At 44.1% G+C, this 23,355-nt stretch overlaps 1 protein-coding gene across 4 annotated transcripts in view; it reads left to right on the top strand.

Moving 5' to 3' along the window:
* The window catches only part of LOC119168526 (focadhesin), a 677,649-nt gene extending 663,578 nt beyond the window's left edge, over positions 1-14,071 (top strand). For all 4 annotated transcript variants that reach the window (XM_075890929.1, XM_037419929.2, XM_075890931.1 and 1 more), the window contains one exon: positions 13,896-14,071. In XM_075890929.1, the coding sequence (XP_075747044.1) occupies positions 13,896-14,039 (144 nt within the window). In that variant the 3' untranslated portion in view covers positions 14,040-14,071. The remainder of the gene's footprint in view (positions 1-13,895) is intronic.
* Positions 14,072-23,355: the final 9,284 nt, after the last annotated feature.

The following is a 23,355-nucleotide window of genomic DNA, read 5'->3' as shown; positions in this document are numbered from 1 at the left end:
TCTAAGTCGCATGCAGGGGTGGCTTATGCAGCCGTCGGACCAACCTTCTCGGAATCCGGTGTGCTGCACCCGGAAACAAGTATATTTACGGCTGAGGGTTATGCACTATTGTCGGCTGTGAAACATATACGAAAATCAAACATACAAAAATCAATTATATTTACAGACTCATTAAGCATCGTAAATGCATTAAGATCACTTTTTAGATTAAGAAATCCGGTAATAATTGAGTTGTATTCCGTCCTATGTACTGCGTACATGTCCAACCAGCATGTTACTATTTGCTGGGTACCTGGCCATAGAAGTATCGAGGGCAATGTGTTAGCTGACCAAATGGCCACGTCAATTAAATTGAGGGCCCTACTGCTACTGTCCCTGCAACAGACCTAAAACCCTTCCTACGTAAGAAACTGTGTCGCCACTCGCAACGCTTGTGGGACACAGAAATAAATAATAAGCTTCACTTGATTAAGCCGCAGTTAGGTTACTGGCGCTCCGCTACGAGAACACGGCGAACTGATGTCCTATTTTGTCGTCTCAGAATAAGACACACTTATGGTACCCATAGCTTTCTGCTGACTGGCGATGAACTTCCTACTTGTGGTAGATGTGGCGACAGGGTAACCGTCCTCCACGTCCTCCTGGAGTGTGCGGAAGCTGAAAGGGAGAGAAAGAAATATTTTGCTTTAGCATACCGCTATAATCTTCCTTTATATCCGACTATGTTTCTCGGTGAAGAGCCGCTTTTTGATGCAAAATCAGTTTTAAGCTTTTTAAAGGATGTAGTATTGAATGTTTTTAGCCCAACATTGAATGTTTTTAGCCCAACAGGTTCATAGCGCATCCTCTGTTCAGAGGATGCCGCTGTGATAGCAGCTTTCAACAAGCCCACGCCTCCATGCTCTTGTTTTCAGGACTCTGTCGAGGCACTGGTGCTCCATGCCAAGTTTTTATTTCGCATACTTATCACTTTTAAACCATTTTATGTCTCCATAGTTCACGTCATTTGTCATTGCCATAATTTTACTATATGTATATTTTTACGTACCTACAGCGACTGTTTTTTAGGCCCATTTACAGCCACGTCACATCTCTTTTATCTACACTGCAGATCCCACAGTTCATTCTCATCGCTCTGGCGCTCCTTAGCCATATCTGGCCCTTGCGCCAATAAACTCCACTAAACAATCAATCAACGCTTCGCGGAAAATGTAAATTTTCTAGCCTGAAAATGTGGCTACGGCTTGTTAAGAACTAAAGCTGGAAGTGTATGCCGCTTTTCTTTCACGCGAACAGGCTCGACATGCTGCGAACGTCAGCGTTACCATTGACCACATTGAATGCCTAAGTAGTGGCACATAAAATATTTATTTTTGTCTTCTAGTTTTGTCATCTCTGCGACGATCCTGGCGATAAGTATCCAATACCATTTACCATTGCTGGGCCTGCGGGCACGCGCCGTTGTTACTTTACCAGGTTGAATGCGCCTTCCAAGGGAGCCGAAGCAGCACCTAACCCCACTGAAAGAAAAAGACGGTAGGAAGTGGTAGGAGGGTGTAGCGGTTAAAAAATGCAATGGTCTCCTTATGAGATCGACAGTATTGCTAAATAAAATAAATGAATAAATAAAATTTCTTAACTTTAAATTTAATGCTGCTTGAGCCACCTTTGCCGCAATACACCAGTGTCCTGTGGAAAAGCGTATTGAGATTTAGAAGGAGATGTTAGCACTAGTGAGACACTATACAATTTGCACAGTTACTAATGCGTCTGTACGCCACACAGTTCTGAGAACCAGCATAATTACTGATGTCTAAATAAGCTAAACTGTGTGCCAGTCTTCTTAGCTAGCGCTAGTCCTCCGGTTTACTACACTACCAAATTTCGAGGTCACGAGCTCGGCAGATTGATATTTACATTCCCATAGTTTGTTAACTGATTTGACAGGCGCAGCAAATGCTAATATGGACTTCATCATTGTTTACTCAGCGGGGTGGTTGAAAATACTATTTTCGTTGAAATGGCAGTGCGGATGTTCACACTGCATGATTGTTGAACGATTTATACATGTTTTTTTTTTTCTAAATGTAAGCCTTCTTTTCTATGCCGCTCTAAATTTCGTATTTCATGATAAAAAAATGCATGTTTTTTTTCCCGTAACCTGCTCAAAATTTGAAATCTATTGCTTCAAAAGTAACATTTTGCTGCTCCAAAAATTGCTCCAAATTGTATTTCAGCTGTTGCACCCTTGCTATTTTGCATATGTCTTGGGAAGATTGTTCTTGCCAGTTTGAAAAGTACTCCTGCATGCAGTGCAGCATACCAAAATTCGCACATTAAAATGCTCTTTCTAAAAATATTTGTTTTAGAGCAACAAAAATAATTTGGAATGAATAAAAGGTGGTAGATAGCTGGTAAAAAGTGCAATAAAAAACACTATATGTGCAAAAATATTCAAAGTGAGGGAAAATAAGTATATACATTTTGAAGATAAATGCCCATGAACAGTGTTAAAAATATTAAATGCTGTTCAAACACTTTCTATGCAAATAGATAAAGATAAAAAGAACCGGGGTGCTACTTAATTTCTTGTGCCATACAGTGAGGCTTTGCTTGGTTTTTCGAGAGACATTTGTGAACTCATGCACTTAGTAATTTTTTTTAGGGGTGTGGGACAAGAGCCTGCAGGTGTTCAATATATAGATGGATGCACATGATGTGAATAACTGTTCTGAAATCAGGTGTACAACTGTGTCTAGCGTCATCAACACTTATGGTGAATCGTGGATGCTCTCTCCGTGATGCCTGTGCGATCGACCGCATTCCTTATCTTGGGTTTTGACGAGATATTTTTGACAACACTGAAGACGTGCTGTATTGACGCAACAACATGATTTACCATGAGACAGCCTGCAAATAGAAGAAAATCAATAAATACAGGAAAAATCACGATGAGATCAGGCAAGAAGGCTTAGAAGCACCATTCCAAGAATTATTAGAAAAGTTGACATGCTTCCAAGCTACTATAAGTATGACAGAAAGAGATAGAGGCTCATTTTTTTCCCAAAACCAATTAAACCAACAGACAATCTAGCCAAGCAATACAAAGGTGAACCTATTTCCATATTTCCATTTTTTGATTGGTCGTAAAATTGGACTTTCTGTCAGTGGGATTACAACCCACCAACCTATAAGATACGTGCCTGATGCTCTACAATCCATAAGCAACAGAACTCTCAATTCAGTGACACAGCAGATAAAGCAATAGTTTCAGCCTAAAAATTATGAAAGCAGTTTTATAGCATGCAAAAAGGCAAAGTGATCACTCATTCAAAGGCAGTGTCCAAATTTAGCTTTGTGTGCAGTGGTACAAGTTTTGCAAACTATGGCATGCTATTGCTGTAACTCGAATAGTGTAGCAATGTACTCAGATAGTGCGACACAAGTACTGTGCTTCTCTTTTGAGCACCCCACGAGGTTGGTGTCAGGGTGTCGATAATCACACTGCAGTTCAATCGAATGCGGCTCTGTATTAAGTCAGAGCGTTATACGACCAAGCTTGCACCTCTCAATAAAAGCAAATGGAACCAAAGCATGGCCAGAATATTGTATCCTTTCTTGTTAAGAAAGATTTTTTCTACATGCCTTTCTTTAAGCCTTAAAAATGTAATCCGCACATGATTGCTGCACGAAAGTGCGTATTAGCGCAGGTGGGAGAACTTCGTAGGGGGTTACAGATGTTTAACAGTGTTCAAAAACACGACATTGTGCTTTCTGTGTCGTTTTAGTGTTCTTTTTATGAAGAATCGGGGCATACATACTCACAGAACATGGAACCATGCTGTTCGCAAGTTGTCTCTTGTCAAATAAGCCGTCCAAGTGGTTGCGGCTGCCACCACTATTCTACAGATGCGTATCTTCATCCAGGCCGTAGTTGCGCATTTTAAACAATGCAATAGAAATTAAATTTATAATTGTGGAACAATTATGTAACCTCTCCTTGGCAGGGTTTTTTTTAATTTATGTGTAAGAGTAAATTTTGGTTGGAATATTGCACCTTAGACTGACCTCATGTGTATGCACATATATTGCAGTTACACTGAAAATAATGTCATTGCCCATACAGCTAAATCTGGATATTACGAAATTGATAAATTCTCGTACAAATTCGTTATAAAGAGTATTCTGTTATATGCAGGTTTGGTACGAAAATTCGAAAAATAAACGCTCAAATTAAACAAATGGGGGACTGAAAACACAGCTAACCCAAAACACCTATTTTACAATAAAAACTGCATTATTATTGTGATAGCAATTGTGTAGACACTCTAGGTGGGTTTTCGTCGTCGCGGCCATGTTCCGTAACAAGTCCAAATTGATAACATGCCCCCACGCATCGTAACTTGCATGAGCGGGCAAAAGTGCGTGGGTGCTGCTAAAGCAGAGATCAAATGAGTGGGCCCATCCTTATCGCCTGGCAAGTGCACAAGATAACATATCCCGCCGTTGAATGCTCAAACAGAAAGTAAACCACCCGTCTTGAACGAGCATGAAACAACGCTGAGAGTTGGGGGGAATCGCTTGAGTAGCAATAATGAACGTGGCTTTTAAGAGCCGTCGCCATCGCTGGTGTGCTTGCGATCTCGGCGCGTATCAGGGTGGTTTCAACATGAAGGAACTGTGTGAAAAAAGCACTTCTCCCTGGAGCGGCCGTATTTGCTCAAACCAGTGTTTTGTAGGAGTTCTGTGATATTGGATCCAAAGAGTTGGCTGCCAGCCTTACTTCTTATGACATTACCATGTTTTGCTATCGCATTTATTGCATTGCATTCAATGCGCCGTCGTGTTGCCAGAACTAAATCGGCTAATTGCGAAAGCTACCAGCCTGTAAACTCGCGGCTCAGTGCAAGATGAAATCGCGGGGTGCTTCGACCTTTAAAGATCCGTCGTCACCGTGGTCCCGGAGAGTTTCCATCAGCGCCTAATCTGACATCCCCTCAGTGGTGACGACAGGGTTGTCCGAAATTAGGAAAAGTCAATGTTTCGTCACAAGGATGAAGCAATGTATGCGATAAGCAACAACTTAGAATGTAAGGCTGAAAAAAGCAAGCAGATCGAAATGTGCAACGCGCTGGTCACGCACAAATGATGCACGAAAACAACATACACTGGTCGAGAGTGAACAAACAACATTTACCACTCTACACTTAACGTGCTGTTTAAACAAAAACGAGACACGAAATGTAATCACAGGTACAGATATGATGCGAACTAACAAGTGCCACAGTTGTTACTTCGCTGTGTTTGAAAAGCACACTCTTTTCGCAAACGGCACCTGTTCAGCGAGCGAAGTGATCTTTGTGCAACCGGTGACTAAACGCAATCGTTCTGGACAAAGTCGAAGGTGTGAGATTCTCGCTATCGAAGGATAAGGGTACGCGCACAAGCGTCTAACCCCCCCCCCCCATTTGCGGGGCAAAGTACGCTTAGGAGATAAGTGGGCGTCGGTGTATCGTGATGAGATGGGCACTGAGAGCGGGCGGCTTTTTTTTTTTTTTCCTTGGGTTTTTATGTATATATAGATACGTATACATATATGACAGTGGTGACAGTAAAAACCAGTCGAGACTGTCGATATAATTGGTATCACTATAAAAAAAAAAAAGGCAAAGAAGCTGAACGGCAGCCACACCATGCGCGCAGTGAAACTATGCAGCACGCACAGCATCGAAAACGAAGAGTGAACGACACAGACTGAGACATGGATACTGCGGAAAATTCTTCGGTAAAGCACCCTTCATAAGCAGTGCGGCCCCACATATGTGATGCTAACTAAAAGCGTAGCACTGGCAATGCACAAAAGTAGTCTTTTTTTTTTATTTTGGTTTGGTGTGTGGAGGGGGAAGGTACACCCGCGCATGCTTCCGTGGCGGCGAGAATGGCAGCAACGCAGGCTCTTAGGGTGCAGGCCCGCCTGCCTCGTGCTCACCTGCGTGCAATACGAGCGCTCGCTCTCGCCTGATGCGCCTTGCGCTCCACTGCTGCTTTGCGCTTAGTCAGGCGCAGGGCAGTCGGGGAAGATGCATGCTCGTACCAAAATGTGGAGTGAAATTCTTAGATTGTCCAGGGGGGGAATTCCTTATATCAAGGTTTCCTCCCGCAGCTACTTTGTTATATAGAGGTTGCAAGTACATGTACTACTATGGAGCGAAGGCGGGGTATATAAAAACTTCGTTATATTGAGCAATTCATTATATGGAGGTTCGTTATAAGCAGGTTTAACTGTATTTCATAAAAAAATGCAGTATAGACGTGCCTTTCTGCTTACATGACGGGCAAATTGACAAGAGTGATCACCCGCGCTTGCATTTATCATCGGTCTAAAAAAGAGTTCGGCCCAAGGTAAACCTGCGATGCCGAGCCAAGTGAACTGGCCAATCTACTGCCGACCTGGCAAAATGGCATTGGCCAATGGTAAACTTACGACGTGGGGCCAAGCACGGTGGCCGACCTACTGCCGACCTGGCCAAGTGGCATTGGCCGATGTTAAATCTACGACGTCGGGCCAAGCGCAGTGGCTGACCTACTGCCGACCTGGCCAAGTGGCGTTGGCAAATAGTAAACCTACAATGTCTGGCCAAGCATGCTGGCTGACCTACAGCCGACCTGGTCAATGGCCAGCCACGAGCCGACCACTTTTTTTGGTTGTCTTGCCGACTAACCTGGCCACCGGCTGATTGCCGACCCTTAGCCAACCGTTGCCCACAACTGGCAATGTCCCCCTTGGCAGTAACACTAGATGCAGCCCTAAGTCTGATATAAAAATACAAGCGAAACCAAAACGGCTGGAAACTGGCTGAGAAGGCCGTCTACACACTTTATACATGCGGCAGACCTCCGGAAATATTTTTTGCAGAATAAATTTTCCCTGTCTCCAAACAGCAGTTTTTTCTACTGAATAGCTGGCATAAAATTCTGGCAATTATTACTGTTGAACACTGTCAGATTACAAAGCTGACACCTTAGTTTTATTTTGGCTTCGTGACGAGCGATAGCAGACGATGCTCGGTGCGTGTCTCGCGCCTTTGTGCGAGGAAAACAAAGTAAATCGGCACCGCGCTCGCGGGCGCTCGAGGAACATGAAATAAAAAAAAAGGTTCTGGCAGCCACTTCCTGATCTTGAATGAGTGTGGACGTCCTTCTTAGGCCGCCTCAGAACCCAGCATATCTGACGGCCACAACGGCACATCACAATTGGGGCCCAATGGCTCGAGGTGAACTAAGAAGACATTTACATCTTGTATGTGGGGACGTCGCTACCTACGCGCTCCTTTGGCTCAGCCACTGACGTTTGGACAGTGTCCGCTCCTTGATCCCAAGATGGCAACGGCCCCGTGGTCTGTCGACGTGTTCGAGCAGCTGGATGACGCAGCCCGGGTGGAAGCCTACAGGTCAGCTGTGTCCGAAGCCTGCACTTGCAGTGCACTTGCAAAGGATCCGTTGGGCTAGCTCTGGAGCAAATTGAAAGAACTAAAACTGATGATTCTCAAAGAGCACGACGCCGCCAAAGACGCCGCTGCACCGAAACCGCCTCTTAACTCACAGATGAAGGCAAGTCACGACCTCTTGTGTAACTTGCTTGCTCCTCTAGTAGAGCGCATCGAGCGTCTAGAGTTAAAAACGCACAAAAACTCTGACGCCGAATCAAGCACGAGTGCAGGAGAGAGCAGTGCGTCGATGAATCTTAAACGCGGCTCGAGAAAGCAGCAAAGACAAGCCAGAAGCGATACTCCCGTGTGCATGTCTAACAATGAATACGCTCGCGACTGACTTTCGAGTTTCGTGGCATGCTTCTTACCGCATCTCGAGAAAGATCTAAACGTCTGGCTTCACCAAGTTGACTATTGGTTTAGAACCTTCTGCGTTCCTGATGAGGTCTCCATACCATTCATTATTTCAAGGCTTCCAGCTAAAGACTTTACATGGATGTGTCACCACACAAAGGTGGCTAGTATCAGTACTTAGGCTGACATGAAGGCAGCGTTTCGCCAACGTTATAACATGGACTGCAATGTAACATCTAAGCAGCGAATGTTCGGCGCGAACGCAATGTGCAGGCGAGTCACGTACAGACTTTGTATACCGAAAGCTCGACCTGATGGAGCAGTGCAACTATCCTGTACTACAACAGGAAAAGTGCCAAGTTATCATGGCTACTCTGTCACCCAAGGCAAAGAAGCACTTTTTTGATAAAACATTTAAGCGGCTAGACGATATAAGCTTTTTTCTGCGTTTTGACTAGATCAGGGACTTAGAGGACAGCATTAAAATTTTGGCTGCGGAAGAATGCGGAACGCCATCCATAACGCCATCTGCCGAATGTTGTGTTATGGCAAAGCGTTCGCCTTGGACGCCTATGCGCCATCGTCAACGTGCGGACAGCATAGAGTCTAGCGGTTCGTCAGATGAGGAAGTAGCTGAGTGAAAGGTGAAAGGGGATACGAAAGCCAAGCCGTCACCGTCGCGGCAATCGACTCATTCCCCAATGCGTGTTTTTCAAAGGTTGCAAGAAAATGCCTTGAGAGTTCGTAAACTGTGCTTGAGCTGCTCCAGAAATGGCCATTTTGTCATGCAGTGTCATCTACCACAAACTGCAGAATTTTTTAATTGGCAGGAAAATTTCGAATCTTCCAGCTCACAACAGCGAAGAAACGAACAGCTGGTGATGCTGATGCCCTCGAGCATTCGCCAGTAATTGAGCAGGTGTCATGTGTCGCTGAAGCGGGTACTTTTTCTGTTCCTGTCGCCATTAACGGACAAACGATTGAAGGTATCTTGGATTCTGGAGGTGTCAAAAGCTTGATCATGGCACCAATAGGTGGCAAACTTGAATTAAGCATTAGGCCTTCGTCCCTACGTTTGGTAGGAGCAAGCGGCCATCAGCTGCAAAGTTTAGGTCATGTCAGTGCTGTGGTGACATTGGATGACCAAACACCGCAGCATGACTTTGTTATTGTTCCTCAGTTACCTCACGAAGAAATACAGCTAGACGATGACTTCTTGCGGGCTTCAAGAGCTGTCATCGACTGGGGCTCAAAGAGCTTCGCAGTATCGGTCCCCTAAAGGCTACGCAAGCCCATGGTAACAGCTGCATCGGAAAATACAACGAAGGTTTTGTTCACGAACTGCTCTTCTCAAGCCGTCTTGTTTCCCCATCAGATGACAATTGGCCTCATTGAAGAAGCAAGCGGAATTAGGGATATTGAACTTTCTGGAGAGGACTGCCAACAGATCCTCCAAATTTCATGCCTTCCTTCTCCTGTGGACCTTGATGCGCCACCAACTCATATGGTCGTCGATCCGCAGCACCATTCAATCGCAATAGGAGACGTCAGCTTTAACATTGGAACAATGTTATCTTCCAATGAGCGGCAGGTCATGAAGGATTTGTTGGTGCAAATGCGGTTTGCTTTGCACAGTCAAGTACAGGTGTCAGCTCCTGCACAGTTGAGCGACATTGGATTCCAACTGGAAACGCAAAGCCAATATCTCAACGTCCTCACAGATTGTCACCAGCACAGCGTGATCTCGTCAAAAGTATGATCAAGGACCTCATTGATGCCAATATAGTGCGACCTTCTCGGAGTCCTTGGGCGTCACCCCTTGTCCTTGTAGCAAAGAAATACGGGACAACGCACATGTGCATTGATTATCGATGTCAACGCCGTCACTGAGGACATTTTGTACCCTTTCCCAAGAATTGAAGATGTGCTGCAGGCATTCATTGTAAGCAAGTACTTTTCTGTTATGGACTTGGTGTCTGTATTTTATCAGATCGCCATGCATTTAGATGACATACAGAAGACTGCCTTCGTCACGCTGTTGGGGTTTTTACGAATTCCTCTGGATGCCATTTGGCCTTAAAGATGCCCCATTCACATGTCAGTGAGCCGTGGATACGATCATTGATGATATTAAATACGACAATGCCCTTGTGTATATGCATGACTGCGTAGTCTTCAGCCGGACAATTGAAGAACACATTTCGCACCTTCAGAACATATCTACAGGGTTCGAAATAGCAGCATTGAAGTTCAAGCCACAGAAGTGTTTTTTTTTTTGTACTGCCATCAATTACCTTGGGCATGTTGTCACAACAGACGGTGTATCTCCTGACCCATGGAAACTGGCAGCGGTGCAGGCCTTCCTCGAAATGTGCAGGAACTACAATCACTCATCAGGCTCACATCGTACTTCAGGAAGTTTATCCTGAATTAGAGCGTTATCGCAGCTCGTATTCGATCACTCCTAAAGAAAAGTGCTACTTTTTTTTGGAAAGAACACCAGCAAGTGGCATTTGAGACATTAAAGCGTGCGTTGTGCCAGGTGCCTGTCCTTAAGCTATTTTTCGAAAAACCAGAATTTGGTGTCCAAGTGGACACAGATGCATCTCGGCTCGGCTTTCGAGGTCTATTACTGCAAGAAGATGAAAAGCAACGATATTGTTCAGTGCTATACTTGAGTCGATCTTTCAAAGGTGCAGAGTTTAATTATTCTTTGACAAAACTGGAAGCTCTTGCAGTAAAATGGGCATTAGAAGAGCTACGATCATACCTGATTGGCCGAAAATTTCAAGTTGTCAGCGACCACCATGCACTGTGCTGGGTCTTGCGCTACAAGGAAGGAAACCAACGCCTTCTTTGTTGGTCACTGATTCTGCAGGAATTTGACTTTGTGCCATTTATAAATCAGGAATTCTACACAGCGCACCAGATTGTCTTTTTAGGAATCCCCCCATTGTGGATGATGCTGAACCAATTCTTGCAGTATCATATCCATCACTGCGATTCAGTGACAACATGGGTGAGGAGCAGCGTCAGGATGCATTTCGCGCTAAAGTGCTGGATATGCTTAGGGGTGCGCTGGGCACGAAAAAGCAACAGAAACGCATGCAAAAGAAGTTTATCACGCATAACGACGTGTTGTACAAGAGACCAAGGCCCAGTCAGCAGTCGATTTCTTCTCTGCCTTTTTGCACAACAACAAGCTGAGGCACTCCATGAAATGCATGAAAGACGATACGGTGGCCACATGGGATTCACGCAAACGTTCGATGCTCTTAGGTCTAAGTATTACTGGCCAAAGCTCTATGCAGATGTCAGACGGTACGTGCATCACTGTGACCTTTGTCAGAGGATGAACATGTCGACATCGGTGCCTTACGGTCTGTTACAGCCAATAGAAGTCCACAGCCCATTTCACACAGCTGGGATGGACATAATAGGGCCATTCAAAACTTCAAGAGGTTACAAGTACATCATTGTAGCCATTGATTGCCTCACAAAGTTTGTGGAGGCAAAACCACTCCGAAACATAGAGGCTGCAACCGTCCAGAAGTTTGTTGAACGACGGACCATCTTAAAACACATATGCCTAGCCACAATTATCACAGATCGCGGTACTTAAATCATGGCGCGCTCTACTGAAGCATACCTAAAAAATTGGGGCATCAGACATGCTGCCACTACTGCATATCACACCGCAGCAAACGGCTTGTGCGAAAGAGCCAATAAGACAATCAAACAGATGGTTGCCATGACTACCACCGGGGAAGAAAAATGAGCCGATGTCCTCCCTTATATTGTATTCTATTACAACACCAGGTACCAAGACACAGTTCAACAAACTTCTTCTTCCTGGTCTACGGTAGGGATCCGGTGCTACCATTAGATGTTGCATACAGCCGCCGAGAGCTTGAAGAGCTCAAAGAAGAATCAAACTATTTCACGGTAGTGCGTGAACGACTACGAAAAGCCAGGGAGCTCGCAGCCACGCACATCCGACTGGCTCAAGAAAAAACAGAAGCCACGCTTTGACAAGCACCACAAGGATGTTTTGTTTGAAAGAGGACAACTGGTACTCCTCAAGGTTGCAACGTCCGGTGTGAAGACAACTACTTCGTGCACCGGACCTCAGAATATAGTGAACAAACTCTCACCTGTGAACTACGAGATCGAACTCACGGACAACATGGGAAGTGACATTGTGCATGTTGAAAAATTAAGACCATATCTGTGCCTCATTGCTCACATTGAGCAACCCAATGCTTCATACTAAGATGTACATGGGTGCTGTGCAGTGTAAATAGTTGTAAGTGCTTGTATATAGTTTTGTGTGCCTGAAAGTGGATAGACAATGTTCTGTCGACTTTTGTAAATAGTTGCAGATAAGACTGTTTAAGTTACTTTAGTATGTCTGTCAGTGTTTTGTGCATGAAGTCGGGACGACTAGTCTGCGAACCCGGGCATGTGACGAGCGATAGCAGATGATAATCGGTGCGTGTCTTGCGCCTTTGCACGAGAGAAATGAAGTAGATCGGCGCCAAGCTTGCGGGCGCTCGTGGAAAGTGAAATAAATAAAAGGGTCTGGCAGTCTCTTCCGTATCTTGAAAGAGTGCGGATGTCTTTCTTAGGCTGCCTCGGAACCCAGTATATCCGACGGCCACAACGGCACGTCACAAGCTTGCAAAGGTTCTTTTGACGACAGAACCAAACGACGAATGAGATAAATAGAGTTCGGTGGTGGCCGTTTGACAGGGGTTTAATACAAGGCATCCCTCCCCTTCAGTGGCCTGGCTATACCTTATTTTGTGCTTCTCTTCTCAGCCACGAACAAAAGAAAATGACTCAGGGGTGTGTTGATTCGACAATGCTGATTTAATTCACCATGCTGGACAATCGAAAAAAAGACTATGTTCTATGAACCATGTGCGAAATTTATTGCAGTGTTCAACCATTGGTGCCTTTCTGTTATCATAAAAAATAACATTTCTTGCTTCCTGTCATAAATACAAGTAGCACATATCTATCTTTCTTTGTTTGACATCATTTCAGTTTCTGTAAGGATTTATTGTGCCTATATTTGCAAATTAGGAGGCCTAAAATAATGTGTTATTTGCCTATTTTGGTGCTTAAAATGCACTTTCTTAGTGCCTAAAAATCGGGCCTCTAATCTGTGGGTACGTGACTGACTGTACAATACCCGAGCATTGCGTCACATAATATAAAGTGAATGACAAAGTGTACATAAAAACCTAAATTTATTTCGCCTTCTAGTTGTCTTAGGCAATGCATGGAGAATTTGGAAAATTGCTGAAGTGGAGGACATGCCTTGAAAGTGAATCCTAGATCCATTATTTTACCGGTGGCGGATAAAATTATAATGTGGGTAATTTGTCGTCACGTATAGTGTTTAATGTGTGCCTTTGTGTTACAGGTTTGCTTCAGAAGCTTCAACATCTGAGCACGTTTTAATCAACTCATCAATACTCTTATTGATAGGTTATTTTGGGTGCCACAATTTCTAGATGTGAAGTGACGTGGGCACATGGTTACCATTAAAAATAACTAACTACACGCCTTCATTGAATACCAAAAATGAGGTTGTAAGTTTGTGCTTCTATCTCTAGCACTTATTTCTGTTAAGAAGAAATGCAAGTTAAGAAATGAAGTGGTGTCTACACAGACATCGGCAACGTAACATTTCACCAGCCACAACCTCATCGATGCAGAAGCAATAACTGAGCAAGGCTCTTTCCACTTGTTGGTCGTGCCAGTCTATCGCAGATGCTTGAATGTGGATTTACTTGAGGATGAGTTGTGGGTACTTCGCTGATTCACAAGCATCCTCCAAGTTTTTTAGTGCTGTGTATGATTTTAGTTTGTCATTTCATTCTGGTACCCAACCACAAAGTTTCGCCGATCACCTGTGCACAACTGTTGCTGCAGCTGTTTAGTGATACGCATTCAGCTTCAACAGATGGCGTGATAAAATATAGTTTCACGTTCTGAGGCTCTAAATGGTAGCAGTTTGCCCATGTAACTTCTGGTCTGCAGGTACTGGAGTGGCTGTCTGAGATGTTGGCATTGGAGGTGCCGACTGATGTGCATCAGCTGCTACTGTCCTGTGCCTGCCGTCTACGCTTCACACCTGAATATGGAAGTATCTGGACACAACTGCTCCCTGGCCCGCTTGCCTAAAAGCTGCCTTAAATAAATTGTGCCTTGCCATATTTTCTGCCATTTATGGTGAACACTAGCCTGCCTAGGTGGCTGCCTTGGTCCACACAAGCAATAGTTTATGATTTGAACCGTCATGACAGCATGTTGGACATTTTAATGCTACATTTCTGGTGCCGCTACGTATTGCCAAGTGTGCAACTGGTGGTTGCAATACTTCCAAAGGTCATGAGTGGAACCACTATGCAGTGATTGATGTAAAGTTTAGTCATTGTGGTAGCCGATGAGTGAAGGAAAAAGCAATAAAGATATATCTGCTATTGAGGTAAATCCCACCTATGTCACATGGGATGTTGCCAGGAGGGGTGTTTTCGCATTAGAATAAGCCTCTGCATCGGAGGGCAATTTTGACTCTGGACGACGCTAAAAATGCTGTTTCTTATTGGAAAAGGTGCTGGAGCACACCGTGAGACACTGGGCAGCACTGCATTTTCTCTGACATGCACTAGGTAACGCTGTGTTGCTGGGCTCCCTGGGCACAGCTGGCATTCCACTGCACTCCCTGAGTTTGACGCTGCATGCTAAGACAGTGTGCAATGCACCGCACTAGATGTTGTTACTGCACTCTGCACTGACAACAGCGCACTGATACTGGCTGCGCTTGCCCTTCGGATGGAATACTTACGCTTTGATCTGTACAGGAATAATGGCACAGTCTACAACACCTTACACTTGGCAGCGAATAAGCCAACATGCTACAATAAAGTAAAACATCATAACATTAGTTTGTGGTATATGCTATGAGCCCGCCACTCACTGGAAGCGTATGTTAAAAGCATGGTTAACAGTCTGCGACTGCGCCCCATCATGCACGGCTATAACTGGAGCCTGTCAGCATCAATACTTCTTTGACTTGGGCAAGTTGGTACATACTCCATTAGGCTTCAGGGCGAATTTGACGAAGACAAAGGAGATGCACAGAACACAGACAAGTGCTGACTTACAATTGAGTTAATTCACACGTCAGCAAGCCTTTTTATGGGCCAAAACTTGCCTGTATCAGCGAATACACGGAAGGGCAAGATGAAAGACGACAAAAACGGAACCCAAGATTTGTATTCAAGAAAAAAAATTCAAATGATTGCAGCGAGATGAAATATCAAAGATAATGCATGCCTATATCACACATGACAAAGTGATATTTGAAACCAATACTTTGCACCTCCGTGTATTCGTTAATACAGGCAGGTTTGGGCACATAAAAAAGCTTGTTGATGTGCAGATAAACTCAATTATAAGTCAACGGTCGTCTGTGTTCTGTGTGTCTGCTTTGTCTTCGTCAAATTCGCACTGAAGCCTATCCGGGCCTGCCTGCACCCTTCTCCCCAGTCTCATCGAAGCTTTAGCATCTCGCTTCCCAAGAGAACAGTAAATAAAACTTGGTTATTGTTTGGGGTTTGTGGCTTTTGGGTAAATTGGTTGCCTGTACAAGCGTCCTATAGTCATCGTACAACAGGCTGTTCGAAGGGCTCAGCCACTCCAGCAAGCAATTTACTATGGACATCCGTGGTCGACGTGAGGTGATCTCCACAGACCCTGTGAAATTCGCCCATATTGTGAACTCGGTTCAAGCATTTCCGGGGGTTTGGGTACCTCCCGGAGCAACGGTAGTACTTTATCCCGAACGACGCATTGTGGGAAGCGCATATCATGTGACCAGGCTGCCTAGACCTTTAAAACTCACTTTCGCCAACCCGCCTAAAAGAGATATAGTGTTATCACTATATCCCTTTTCAATAAGTTGGCGAACTGAGTTGCTTATAGCGTGCACTACATATGTAGTGCACACTGTGAGCGCGCCACTCAGTGCAGCTCCGGAGGTAGTATGTGTTTAGATTCTGTGGCTGCACGCAAGCGTCCTCTTTCTCAGGCTCATCAGTACTCCAGCATCTCCCTCTTTCTCTGTCTGAGAGAACAGAAAATAAAGCTCAGTTATCATTCGGAATTCATGCTTTCGGTGAATCGATCCTTGCTGGCGCTAGCGTATCACAAGTTCATTTTTCCAAAAAAATTCTGTCAAATTGTTTTACAGACCAGAACGCCTTCATATATCGTCCAGCTGATTTAGCCGGGCTTTCTGCTCCTTCCTTATGTTGTGTCACTATAAATGACCATAAGCGTGACATGCTTGCATGACGTAGCATCTAAAATCCAGAAAACGAGTAGCTTCTTTGTTGCAGAGGGTGTAGCAGTAGGTCAGTGTTTAGTTAACTACTCGAGTCAAGTTAAAGCCAAGTCAAGCTAAAGCCAAGTAACGACGCCCCAGACTGCATTCCAAACACGCGCTCCACCGCTTATGTACACACCAACCGTGTTCAAAGGAGACAAAACGAGGCACAAGACGTGCCGAGCAAGCACAGTGTGGTTGTGGACGGTGCCGCCGCTGATGCCGAAGCACGACATCGTGAGACTAAGAAATGCTCCGCATTTGATGAAAAACTTCATTACATCTATTGAGGAATTGGTGGAGTCCTTAGTCCGGGACCCCACTAGCTTGCACCCCGGTCCGTGCGCGGGCCACTAGGGCCTCTGGAACCCCCTGGTCTGGGCTGGACAGGGCCGTCTCGCACCCATCTCTACTGAAATCTATAGACATCTGTTTTAGATGTGTTTCTCTGGCACTTCCATGCTATATGACTGAGTGTAGCTAGATTAGTGTTGCATAGCCTACACGTAGATGATCGGTATTTGTCATGGTCGATTTTGGGGAGTACGTGTGGGTTGGGATACGATAACATTTGTAAGCGACACCAGGCTACCTGTGCGGCTTTACTTAGGATGCGGTGGGGGATATATTTTCCGAACAAGCCTTGGATTTTGTAATGGTTCAGTGTTTGTGGTCTGGTAGGCCGTGTGATCTGGAAGGGCTGGAAGCCGTGCATGCAAGTTAGAGTCTTGAGGTAAGAAAGCTCAGGTGGAGGCATGAGCCAGCTCGTTGCCTCTGAGTACACAGTGGCCAGGTATCCATATACTTTGTTTCCAGTCTGCCTCAGGACGACCGTCTCCTGCTTGTGAAAGTATTCTGCATGCTAGAGGACTGATTAGGCTGCCATTGAGTCCGTAAGGACGAAGGTGGACATGTAGTTTCTAAGCGCGAGGGCGATAGCTACCTCCTTTATACTTGTGACATCATCCTGTATAGTAGATATGCAGTCAACACATTGCCCCTGGCTTATTACTGCCATCGTGCATTCTCCTGTATGTGACCGGGCGGCATCCACGAAAAAGGCACTCTCGTCGTCGGAGAATTTATCATGGGCTTTGGCTCTGGCTTCGCGCCTGTCTGCATGGAATATGGAGTTCATATTCCGGGGAAGAAGGCTTTATGGTCATGCTTTTCCGCCAAGCCTCCGGCACCCTGTGTTTGTTCCTGACATGCTTTGGTGGTGTGATGATGTTCAGTTTAGCAAGCACCGTCATACCAGTTCTGAAGCGGGCTAGCCTGATTATTTGATTTTGGAGGTGAGCTTTGAATAACTCTGCTGTGGTGTTGTGAATTCCCAGTTGTTGGAGTCATTTTATGGATGTCCATCGAGGAAGGTTCAGTGCCTCTTTAAGTATATGACGCAGTATGGCGTCGATTTTTAGTTCATATGTTTTGGTTATTCAAAGGTAGGGATAGCTGTATGTTACCAGGCTGACCACAAAAGCTTGAAAGAGGCGCAAAAGGTCTTGTTCCTTCTAGGTGAAAATGACTCCTATTCCCAGCTGGATTATGGAACCTGGAAATTTTTCCAGACTCGCATGTTTAGCTGGCAATAGAAAATTTTTCTAGCCTAGCAAAATTTGCAGGTTTCATAATTCAGCAGGGAATAGAAATATTCTCAGCTGGGAATGAAAAAATTTCCAGCCCGGACAAATTTCCAGGTTCCATAATCCAGCAGGAAATGTAAACATTTCCCATTAGGAATTAAAAATTTTTAAGCTTGGAAATATTTGTAGGTTGTATAATGCAGCTGGAAATGGATATATTCTCAGTTGAGAATGGAAACATTTTAAGCAGGAAATGGCTTGTTGCAAGCCTTTAAAGAATGTCTAGATTTTCACCTCACTATTGCATATTAGCATATAGTTCCTACAGAACCTGCTCATTTAAATCACTTAACACAGAAGAATAAAATTGTTTTCAAACGTGAAAACATTTATTTGAACGCTTGTAGCAAGTACTGGAACGTATCTAGAGATGTCTAATCTGTTGCTTACTTCTTTGTACACCACCTGAAAAATACATTCATGCATAGTGAGTGTACATTGAAACCACAATGACATTAAAACGCTATTGTACCAAAACTATAACTTGATTATTCTACATGAACAGCATTATTACAGCTTTGCAAAGCAGCATTCATCCTTTATCATCTTTATCATGCACACAAAACAGCTGCGTGTAAAGCCAAGGTTCCTTTTAGGAAAGATCTGATGGGCATTACGGTCAGGTGCTAAGCAACAATTCTTTTTTATCGACCTTAAACTATTTCGAATGAACATCAAATTATTTACGCACACTTATGTATTATGTAATTACTGGCGTTAGTTGCAAAGACGCATGCACGGCATTGGCACAAACATTGAATGGCATATGGATGTTGGTGACAGTCTTTTTTGCTCAAAGCAGCCTATAATGCATTTCGTGCGTGCAGAAACATTGCATACAATCGTTTGGGACAAACGTGCATTTACATTTGAAATATATAAGTGAAAAACTTTCTTCCAAACGGTACAGTCACAGTTGACACAATCCATGTCCCTCGATCGGCGCACAATCCAACACATTGCACACAGTACAGCAGTCAAAACCACTCGAAGATACTGTCATCACTCGTAGCACTTTCCAGAAATAAAACAACTATTTTATACAATAGCCACACGGGTATTCCTCAAGGAAAATCACTAGAATAGCATACACCAAGCGCACACATGTGCAACTTGCCCTACAGCAAGCCGCCATTTGTTGTATGAAACAGCGGTCATGCCGCGGTGGCTAATAATAATTTTATTCAGTGTGCTGGACCACTGTCGTTAATGATGTTACCTTTAAAAAAGAAAGATTACTTTTCTTATGTAGTATAAGTAATAAAAAGCAGGCTATTATTTAAAAATAGCATTTGAAGAATGCGGCAATGTCTCCTGTCACACCCGGTAACATGAGCATAGGTGTTGAATGTAAACATTCGACAGATGTCTGTCTGGTTGGGTATGAAAACTTGGAAATTATCTAAACTCCAACGAAAAGTCTGTGAAAAAAGCCTAAGTTTCAGAACCGAGTTGCTTTTTCACTCGGGGGAAACTGAGACTATGTAGCAGGTGGCGTCTTCAAAGCATTCGCAAGGCGGTTAATGAGTTCTCTCTCTCTTGTTTTGCCATGGAGTGCAGTCTGTGTGTTTACACTAGAAGAAGGGATCCAAGAGAGCGGTTGATGTTTTGGGCTGTTCGCTGTATATGCCACGACTCGAGTAGTAACCTTTTCCTCCAGTTAGTCTCGCTTTCAAGAATGGTCGTTGCTTCGAAATTTATTTGAAATTTATCCGGCGGTCCAACGTCTCAGCATGCTAGGCGACTGTGCTGCGCTCTTTGTTTCTTCTCCTGTTACTTTGTTACAGCGCAGTCGCCAAGCATGCTAAGACATTGGACCACTGGATAAATTTCAAAGCAACGACCGTCCTTGAAAGCGAGACTAACTGGAGGAAAATGTTACTACTTGAGTCGTGGCATAGAGATGTCAGACTCTGGAGTTTTGTGGACACGCAGCGCCACCTGTCGACGCAGTTTTGGGTAGTGCAAAGCCCGACTTTAATGCACAGTTTGCTGTGCAACCAGGTGAAACTACAGCGTACAAAACAACAGTTGAGCTAAATATTAGGTGTTTTTGCACATTGAACACTAAGAAAAAGATCTACGAATTTTTATCTGCTAGTCGGACGCATCACCAAACCGCCATGAAGTGCTCGCTGGTTCACTCGTCTGAACGACGGCGAAAACAAGAGGAGACGCAAAATCTCCGCACTCTACAAAAAAAGACCCCAGTCTGCGCTACTGTTGCGTTGTGAATTGCCACGGACAAAAAACGACTAGAGTTTTACTGATTTACGCTGCTTTCGCAAAGCAGAATGGAGAGTGCTAAATACAGGCCGTTGCGAACGTGTTGGGTAAGCGTATTACTCGCGTTCTCCACAGCCATTCGCTTGAGTAAGTGTGATAATGTAGGTCTTCTGTTATTGTTATGCAGATGGTAAAGTAAAGACTGCAAGCATGGATAGAGGATGAGGGAGTGCTGGGCGAACAGCAGAATGGGTTTCGGAAGCAAAGGAGCTTGGAAGACAGTCTGTTTTCACTGATGCAATATATTGAAATAGCAGAAAAGGAACACAGGCTTCTGTGGATAGCACTTATGGATATCAAGGCAGCATACGATAGTGTGGTTCAAGAGGACATGTGGGGAATACTGGACACACTAGGTGTGGAGGATGGAGTCACTAAGCTCTTAAAGGATATCTACAAAAGTAACCAGGTAGTTATAAAATGGGAAAAACAGGTATCCGAGCTACAGAAATAAAATTGGGGCTTAGGCAAGGGTGTCCTCTGTCACCCTTGTTATTCATGATGTACCTACAAGGATTAGGGCCAAATTAGAAGGGAGTGGACTTGGCTTCAACCTCTCTTCCGTCAAACAAGGAAAACTTATTGAACAGGCACTACGAGCATTGATGTACGCAGATTATGTAGTGCTAATGGCCGACAACAAGAATGATTTGCAGAGATTGATGGACATTTGTGGTAATGAGGGAGATGGGTTAGATTTCAGAATCAGTAAGGAAAAATCAGCCGTAATGATTTTTAATGATAATGAAGGTAGTGAGCTTAGAATACAGGAGGTCACGCTAGAGATAACAGATAAATACAAATATGTGGGCGTATGGATAAGCAATGGGACCAAGTACCTAAGGGAACACGAAATATACGCGACGACTAAAGGTAACAGTAATGAAGCGGTGATGAAAAACGGGGCACTGTGGAATTACAACAGATATGATGTTGTGAGAGGAATTTGGAAAAATGTCATGGTTTCTGGTCCGATGTTCAGCAATGCGGTCTTGTGCATGAAATCAGAGGTTCAAGCAAGACTAGAAATTAAGCAATGTGGAAGGGGTAGGCTTGCTTTAGGAGCTCACTGGAATACACCGAATCAGGGAGTACAAGGGATATGGGATGGACATCATTCGAGGGCAGGGAAGCTAGCAGCAAGATAAAAGTTGAGGAGCGATGGACAGGAATGGGGGAGGAGCGTTGGGCAAAGAAGGTTTTCAGCTATTTGTACATGGATAATGTCAATACAAAATGAAGGAAGAAAACCAGAAAATCGACGGGTAAATACTTAGAAAAGAGCAGGGGGCCTAATAAATAAACTATCAGTTAAGAAGAAGGTGAAGTAAACGGAGACTGACATGTGCAGAATAGGCATGATTAAGAAATCGGCACTAGAGATCTATCGAACTTATAAGCAGGAAATTGCCAAGGAAAGGACCTATGATAATACTCGGGGTAGTTCTCTACTGTTTGAGGCCAAGACGGGAGTATTGCGAACCAAGACATATCGGGCCAAATATGAATGGGTAGACACGGTATGCAGTGCATGTGAAGAGGAAGAGGAAACTGCCGAACACTTGATAATGTTCTGTATAGGGCTTCACCCTATAGTTCAGGATGATGGAGCAGAGTTTTTCAAAGCACTGGGGTTTAGGGACAGGGAGGGCAAAATAGACTTTAAGGGGGTAGAATTAACTAGAAGGAGGTTATTCGATTGGGGCTACAATCAAGGCATCAGTGAAAATTAAAAAATTAAAACTCTTCACTGCAAAGTGCCAGTGCTTAACTTCATCATTTAAAAAAAAAGATAAATTTAGTTTTCGTTCACTAAGTATTATGGCTATGTGGCATTAGCCACCACCCGATCTAAAGGGTACAGCCATATTAATCCATCCATCCAATCTACACATTAAAGCTTTTTTTTTTTTTTTTTTGACGGGTTAGGGTGTGGAGTTTTTCAGTAGCTTGCTAGAAACTCTATGGCGGTTACATCTGTTACAGTGTGCTGTGGTGCTTTTTTTTCTCCGTGGTGGCTGTTGGTTTTGACCATGAGCTGTTTGCAATAGCGAGAACTGCCTCTGCTCGTGGGGACGTTGTCGCGTTGCGTAATAAAGTATTATAGAAAGTGATTCAAGTGCAAGTCGATGCCACTTTTGTTCCTGCGAAGTCGCAGTGTTTACACGCTGATGAGCGAACGGAACTTCACCGCGGTGCTCAGTAGATAACACTAAATATCTCTATGTGTTTGTCGCCAAATCTATAAGCATTGGTAACGAGCTGTACGAGCATGAATTAAAGACCATATGTGTTATGTGATTTGTGAATACCTGTTTCATGCACAACTATGGTACTGTGGCGTACGTACTAATTGGACATGTGCTACTTGTGTTGCTTATGGTCGATCGGTATCATTTGGACTGTCATTTGGGTGAATTACTGAAGCTTTGTATTGCAGAAGTGTGCGAAATTGATAGGGTATGTGCAAGGTGGAAGCGATGGGATATGATCAGGAGTTTAACCGACGCTATTGTTCAAGTAACAATTATATTGTTGCTGATCATGACAATCGGTTTTTTAGGCAGTCTCGGTTTAGGTAGGTGCACAGATATAAAAAAGAAAACGAAAATTTATTGCTGGGACTATTGTCTCACTTAAATCGCCAAAACCCAAACGCCCTTTTTAAAATTAGTCAACATTGCCGCAATGCAGTCATGTTATGCGGCGAAGTGCATGCAGTGTATTGAGGTAAAGCATGCACATGCACGCTTGTGTGTGTAAAATGGAAATGTAGTGCTGTCATTAGGCCTCATGTGTGCGCCTTAATTATACATACACCGTCTCCTGTCTCATTAATGGCGATACAATGAACAGCAGTGCCATGGCTTCAGCCTTTGTAACAAGCCCATATCAATTTACCCTGGAAAAACATTTTGCGACAAGCAGTTTGCAAGGCAATGAACTTCTAGTTTATTGCAAAATGGATTAAAGATTCTGGCATGGTATCTCTCAAGAAGTGCTACAAAGCTCAGCTGACTCCAGCGGTACTTCCCATTACCTGCCATCACATATATGTTCCAAATAGAAAATGATTATTAAGCAAATACGTGTTGTATCGCCGCCGGGGCACTATCCAACAGAAACAATGGGCACGTTAGCGCCGGAGCGCTGTGAAGAACGTCACGCTAGGCTGAGA

The sequence above is a fragment of the Rhipicephalus microplus genome, chromosome 3 (genome assembly GCF_043290135.1).
Source record: "Rhipicephalus microplus isolate Deutch F79 chromosome 3, USDA_Rmic, whole genome shotgun sequence".
Classification (NCBI taxonomy): domain Eukaryota; kingdom Metazoa; phylum Arthropoda; class Arachnida; order Ixodida; family Ixodidae; genus Rhipicephalus; species Rhipicephalus microplus.
Note: the sequence above shows the minus strand (reverse complement) of the source record. Positions and strands in the feature narration are given on the sequence as shown.